Genomic DNA, 7,476 nt, shown 5'->3' on the forward strand with positions numbered 1-7,476 from the left:
ATTTTTGTTTGGAAAACTCCCGGTTGCAACTAAAATAAAACATGCTTCAAATTTGATCATGTTTGTTCTAGACATTCACATTATTCACAGGAGACTTTCCTTGATGCACAAGATAAAATAACAAAATAAATATTAGTCCATCCTTGAATAAATTTCTGCACATTCAATTGCTATGAATAAATAAAACTGAAGACAATAAATATAAGTATAAAAAAAATAAAATAATACAAACTCGTATTTAATCACTGGAAACAATACATAAACATATCCTATCCATATGTGTTCACAAAGAAGAACAGGAACAAAAATTACTAACTCCATGTTTATCTGTCTGATCTTTACCAAAGTGTTTGGGCCATATATACCATCAACTAAAATTATAGATTCTGTACTATACATGTCCAATGGAAAAGAAAAAGAAAAATAAAAAATAAAAAACAATTACAACTGCTGATCTTTGGTCGATCATGCAAAAAGCGAGTTCAGCACCAGCCGCAGGAGCTGCTTTTATATAAGTAACCAGAGCAAGAAGCTAGGAGATTCATAGTCTAATATTATGAGCATTGAGCATATTTATGGCTGCACAATTAAATATTTTCCTTTCTCAGAGAATAACTTACCAGAATAAGTTGTTCGGGGAAGCAGAAAGGAAATCAGAATTTATAGTTTAATGGCAATGCAATCTGTGGGCCTTGTTGGCTGGATGATGCCAAAAACAGGTATCCTTTATGTTGATGGAAACTTGGGCATCTAAACTTTATTGGCGAACCACCAGCTATTTTACATCCAACGTTTCTTCTCATTACTGAAGAGACGTGGACCCCCTGTGATACAATCATACAGCTTGTCATTGCACAAGGAAAATCATTCATCGTCTGCCAATGTTTAGGTAATAATAATTGATTCTCTCAAAATAAATCTCGGTTTCTTTCCTTTTTCTTTTATTTTCGCCATTTTTCTTAGCATGTATAAAATTTGTACTCTTAAGAGTCTTAGTAGCTTCTGATTTGGCTCAGCGGATCATAATCATAATTGTCACCAGCTTTGACAAATCGCCCCTTCACACGTCTTCGTACATCAGCCCTTGCTTTGCGCGAGGCATACCTTACCCTCTTCTCAAACCTATAAAAAAAATATCCATGCCATTAAACATACAAGTTGTTTCGAGACGCAAAACAGCATCCACAGGTATCTGAAAATTAAACAAGAGTTCCAAATAAGCACATCCATTTTAGTTCCAGTCGGGAGTTCGAAAATGTTGATGCAGATCACAAAAGAGAGTGAACAGAAAGATAAGCATATCTCTATGACTGTTTTTTTCTGACCAACCATTTACAACTAGACACCTTTAGAGATGGGTAAGATATTAAATCCTTGATCTGATGTCTGAAGCAAAAACAAGAGCTCCATGAAAAAGCAATCACATTAACCAAGTGTGAGAGATCACATACACACGTGTCTTTATCCATGAGTTATAAATACTTTTCAAGTAAACGACACATAAATGCTTATTTATGCGCAAGTGCTTAATATTTATCTAGTTCTAATGAGTTATAATATATACAACAACAACAAGGAGAAATAAAAGAAGAAGATGCATGAAATTCTCAACTTCTTAAGGGCACGAAGATATACACAAAAAGAAAAAAAAATCTTGAGCCAAATACGTAGCAAGGGTTACTATATATAGTAGGAAACAAAGGCATTGCGAACTATAAACACAAAACGACCAATGTAGTAATTCCAAGTGAAGATTGTCAAAGCTAATATCATAAATATTAAATAGAGTTCTGATATTAGTATTTAGGCAGTATACTTACTTGCGTGTCTTCTTTTTTTCCTTGTACCGCATTACAGCATTACTTCGGTTAGCTGATGGGCAGGAACTCTCAGGGCATGGGGGACACCATGGAGGTTCCCCCATGAGAAGCATTGAGGATGCCCCACAATCTTGATAATCTCCAGCACTACTCTCTCCAGTAAGGCCAGAAAACGAAAGGCTTGAATGGCCTTGCCTTGTTGTAAAACAAAGGACTGGTTCAGTTTTAGCACTCATCATCGAATCAGCAGATGCTGCATTGCTGCATGCTTGCTGCATTGTGTTAACCAGTCCGACTGACAATCCCTGGAGAAAATTTAACCATGAATATATCAAGTATGAAATCATAAATACCTACTGTTATCAATGTCTCAGTCTTTCAGAATAAAAAGGCAACAACAACATAGACAGATCTTCAAAAGATTTTAGAAATCAAATTACCATACAAATATACGAAGAGAAAGATAAGTTGAGAGGTAGGTCAGCTAAGGGCTTGTTCAGGAAATACAAATCAAATGTATATTAAAAATCCAAATATTAAGGCTCAAAGTTCCAAAAGGCATTTCAACTGTATATGGATAACCAAAATTAACCATACTGACAAGTAATGATAATAGTATCATTTATGATAGAAGAGGTGAGTACTGGTGTAAGAATAGACTTTCATGTTAGATCTTATCACTTGTAAGAAATACATAATGCTCGTTCTGAAAGCCACATTCAGACATCACAGGATACAATATCTGCATTTAATGACCAAGAAAGAAAGAAACTGTCTAAAAGATGATTGCTACAATCCTATTCTTAATCACATTATCAAAGTAAATGGAGAAAACTTACTCCCAGGCACACCAAGTAATTGCAACACTCTTTATACAGGCACATGCACATGTTATCTTCTGCGTGAACACACTGAAACCTATCACATTATGCCTTATGGTGAACACACAGGTTGAAATTGGCACATTATAGAAGATGGATGCATCTTTGTAGAAAGTTTCATGCATAAGATTTCCCAATTTCTCCTCATTTTGTGGGATGCCCTTGCTTTAGGGGGTTGAGGAATGGCCCAATAACAAAAAATTTTGACTTTTGCATTTTAAAATTATATCCAATTCCTTTATTTTGATCAATTAGGTTCACAAGCTTTAATTAGTCTTATAGTTGTATCCTCAATCTCAAAATTGCTACTAATTTGTTAATGTGGGCATGGGAAATACGCTATAGTGAAAAGCATACTAAGGATGCATTTAACTTTCCTAAAGCATACATGATTTGACAATAGAAACCTTATGTGGCAATTGTATATCTAATTTGAGACCCACATATGCTTTAGGAAGTGAAGTTCATGTCAATCACTGTTCTCAACACAATGAATCTATCTATCCTGCTTACTTCCATATTAGCAAATTGATGGTGATTGGATAAAGAAATGACTAACAATGTGGTTGTAACACTAATTATAGTTTATTGGAAGAATTGAATAAAAGTATAAAATGATTTTCCAAAAAAAAAAAGTAAAAAAATGGATATAATTGTAGAAAACCCCAAAATTTACCATGTACTTCATTTTATTAAGGTGAAGTGTGTGAAACCCCCTGTCTTCCTTAAAACACATGCGCGCATATTCGGGTAGTTATGCCTTTGGGAAATTTGTCTCCATATATTTCTGGATGGCATCTGGCTGATGGGAAAAACCTCACACCTCTTCAGTCATGTTAATTCATCAAATAAACAGCAACAATGAAACTACCCTCTTCTATCATCCCAACGAAAAATGAAGTCCTATTATTTTTCACCAGATCCCCCCTGGGGGGGTAAGGGGTGAATCATACATGCCATTTGAACCACAGAATAAGATAAAGTACGTTAAGCAACAAGGCCATGTCAAATAAAATATATGAGCAACATAAACACAGGACAAGAAGAAAGAACCTCTTCCCCTGCACCCTGACAGTTGGAATCAGCTGCAGAAATGTCCTTTGTCCCAAATAAGCTGTCAATCCCACCATTCTCAAAAAGCTCTTCAGAATTATTGAGGGTAAAACCAAAAAGTTCTTCATAATTTTCGATATTCAAATCCACTTCATCCATATTGAAGTCCTCATATAGATCATCATCTCCAGAAACTGCAGGACCTTTAGTTCCAGGACAGCATAACTGCATTTTAATAATGTGAAGTTTGAAAAGGTCCTCAATTAATTTAAGAATAAATCACAAGTATACAAATCTAAGCAAGAATAATGGTTCAACGTTTTAATCAAACATTTTAATTTGCTGAAAATACTGAACTTTGACAAGAATGATGTCCTATAGATTAAAGTCCAAAGAGTACTTAAAAACACTAAAAAGCAAATAAGAAGTGGACATGGCTGATCTGTTCTTGCAGTCCTTCAAATAGGAAAGGGGAAAAAAGTATCTTTGTGAAAATAAATCCTCCAACCAAATATACTGAGGATTGTTAGCACTTGAAGAAAAAATGCTTAAACGTCACTAGTTATGTTATGTGACTGTGCAATAATATTTATATTTTTAATTTATTAAAATTTATTATTTCAAAATTTTATATTTTAATGTTCATACTATTTGTGAACGAAGACAATTTTGAAAAAAATCATTTTATTAAAATCTCACTGCCACATCAGCGTTATTAGTAACATTAGAGAATTTGTCCCTCAGAAGCACAGACTAAAAGTTCATGATGCTATTTCGTCAAAAATTAAAAAAACATGCCTCCAATGTCAATGCACAAAATCTCAAGTTACTGTTCTTGAAAATAGTAAGAAAATATAAATTCCAGCGGGGAGAGGCTGACCCTCTCAAATTCGTATCATTTTTATAAGCAAATGGAAGAGTAAAAGAATAAAGTAAAAAAAAAAGATATTACTGATAAATTTAAAGGCCCTGAAGTTTGAAAAAGTACAACCATTCAAACAATCTATAATAGCAAGAAGATTAAGGAACTTAGACTTTTTACAACTACTTCAATGACACTTCATAGTTAGACATCTAAATGGTGAAGGTATTTGACAAAACAAATAGAATCCCCTTCAAGCCAGAAGTTTAAGAGAAATGCTATCTATAAGTGACTGTCCAACACTCTCCCCATCCTTTTGGTGGAAGAGTATAACAATTAATGATTAATTGAGTAGAGAGAAAATAATAATTAATATAACAAATATAATTCATCAATAGAATAGAAAGTGCTGGACAAACACTTTTAGCATCTCTCTAAGTTTAAATCACTTTAGCACAGACTGTCAAGACATCCAAGTGTCGAATGTCTTCCTACAAAAAAAAAATATTTAATTAAACCTTCAACACAATGAATACTTGAAAGCACCGTATACCTTTGACAAAGGTGCATTTGCAGATCCCACTGGCTTCTCTGTATTGTTTGGCAGAGAGATTAATTCAGGCATTGAAGAAGTTCCACCATAAACACTTGATTTAGCTATATCAAGTGCCTCATCAGCAGCAACAGCACCAGATACACTTTGGTTTATTATATTCTCATTAGGACCCCATGCACCAGTGGAGCTATTTTCAGCAATGCTCATCAATCCCAACTCTTGCTCACAAGTAGATTCACCAACAGAAGGAAAGTTCAAAACAAATGACCATATTGAAGAAAGCTCAGAAGCTGATGGACAGCCAGAGAAACAATTGATCGTTTGCCTTTTATGGGTAGTAGTTGAGGAAGAGTTACCATGAACCATCCAATCACAATTTTGACAGAGAGATATCCTCTCTTCAAAACATCTAAATAATGCAGGTTGTGAATTGCATCTTTCACATATAAGAGTTCGTGAATGCCGTTTGGACAAAGCATTAGCTGAGTGCACATTTCGATCACATGATAAACATAAACAAGCAGCATCAGACCTGCAGTAAACCATGGACCTCTGATCCCCACAAAAATCACAAATGTAACCCATGTTCAAACTCGGTCTCTCGGTCTCCTCAGCAGACTCAAAGTAATTCCAAATCAATCAGATGCCAGCCAACAAAATTCAGCGTCTTTAGCAGGACAATTTCAGTAAGGGCTTTTACAACCTGCAAAGAGTGCCACAAGGAGACAAACTTATTGTTTCTATAAAAAATATAACAGTAATAAAGGTAAGTTTGCATTCAATGAGATAATAGGATTATCACTCCAGAACCTATACTACAGTTATAAGCTAAATTCATTTTACTTTTTCCCACTACATAGCAAGAAAAAACAAATAAAAAAGCAAAAATAAAAATAAAAAATAAAACAGAGAAGGAAAACTCCTAAAACAAACAGAAATTGAGATAAACATATAACAAACTATTAAAGGAAATTTTCTGCTTAAAGTAAAAGCACTTTTTCCCATATATGCAGCTTTATTGTTTTTTATTATCATTTTTTGATAAAAAAGAAAGGAAATTCCTAAGAAAACCAATAACACCACAAAATAACACGAATTATGAGCTGTTTAAAAAAGAAAATCAGATGATGTGGGCGTACCAACAAAGCAAACATATCCCATTAATAAAAAATTGCAAAAATATAGAAAAACTCATGAAATTGATAAACTAAATCTCAAACAAACATAGGAACCAACAACGATCCAGAAACAGCAAAAGATGAAATACAATTAAAGAGCTAAACAATAAACACGGCGACCAAAAACCCCCAAAAGAAAAATCAAAATTCAGTAATAAACAAACCCCACAAAAGGATCCATATCTCACTTTCTCTACCAACAGAACTAACAAAGAAAAATAATAAAAAATGGAAATAAACAGAGAAGAAAGAAAATTTACCATATAAAGGAACAAGATCTGTAAAAGCGCACTTTTAATAATAGTATAAAAACACTGGAACAGAAAAGGGGATTACAAGGCAGTTAAAGAAATAAACCCTAGAACAGAGGAAACTTATTCCGGAATCAGTCTCTCAAACTTTAATCAATCTACTGCAGAAAATGCAAAAATTACAAAATCAGAGGAAAAAAAAAGGCTTAGAAATGAAGAGAAGAGATGGATAGATAATGGGTGGGCGTGTATATCATAGGAAATGTGACATAAGCTGATAAAAAGTGCAGAGAAAATGGAAAAAGTTAGCCCTTTTCACTTTGCTGGTCCCCCTTCTCCTTGTATTTTATATATAAAAAAATATAAATTATATTATTTTATTTTTTTAATTTTAATTTCTCAGGTGACAGCTGGAATTTGTTGATTAATTAATTATTACTTTATGTGCTTTTTGTACAGTGTGTTGTCTTACGTGGCATTTCAGTTTTCTCTCTCTACTGTTGAGAGAAATGGTCACATGATCTAATTGTAACACACATGTTTTGTATTTGGCAATTAAATAATAATTTTTTAATTATTAAAATTAAAATATTTATATGCATTTTTTTTTACTTATTAATTTTTCATAAACTCATTTGAGAGACTATCTATAAGAAGATCGTTAAGTGGTTAGCGGATTACTGGGTAGGAACCTCCGTTACTTAAGCATTAATTTTAGCTATATATTATGAAGAAAATATCTTTAATTATATTTTTAATTATAATAAATAATAAATTTTGATATTTATAATATTTTATTAATTTTCAATGAAATGCACATTTTTAATTTTCCCATTTCTTGTAGGATGAGATTACTTTCAGATTTTGTGATCCGG

The 7,476-nt window shown here is 33.1% G+C and overlaps 1 protein-coding gene across 1 annotated transcript; it reads right to left on the reverse strand.

The window, feature by feature from the left end:
- Positions 1–217: 217 nt before the first annotated feature.
- Positions 218–6,910, reverse strand: LOC110608235 (zinc finger protein CONSTANS-LIKE 9). Its single transcript, XM_021747443.2, has 5 exons — positions 6,611–6,910; positions 5,170–5,875; positions 3,755–3,979; positions 1,821–2,125; positions 218–1,122 (listed from the first exon to the last, which is right to left on the reverse strand). The coding sequence occupies exons 2-5, from the start codon at positions 5,755–5,757 to the stop codon at positions 993–995; spliced, it is 1,248 nt and encodes a 415-aa protein (XP_021603135.1). The 5' UTR covers positions 5,758–5,875; positions 6,611–6,910; the 3' UTR covers positions 218–992.
- Positions 6,911–7,476: the final 566 nt, after the last annotated feature.

This window comes from Manihot esculenta, chromosome 12 (genome assembly GCF_001659605.2).
Source record: "Manihot esculenta cultivar AM560-2 chromosome 12, M.esculenta_v8, whole genome shotgun sequence".
NCBI lineage: Eukaryota > Viridiplantae > Streptophyta > Magnoliopsida > Malpighiales > Euphorbiaceae > Manihot > Manihot esculenta.

Coding starts and splice junctions, on each gene's coding strand:
- LOC110608235 (XM_021747443.2), bottom strand. CDS start 5,757: ATGGGTTACATTTGTGATTTTTGTGGGGATCAGAGGTCCATGGTTTAC. Junction 3,980..5,169: donor CAAATGCACCTTTGTCAAAG/GTATACGGTGCT, acceptor ATTAAAATGCAG/TTATGCTGTCCTGGAACTAA. Junction 2,126..3,754: donor GTCAGGGTGCAGGGGAAGAG/GTTCTTTCTTCT, acceptor AATTTTCTCCAG/GGATTGTCAGTCGGACTGGT.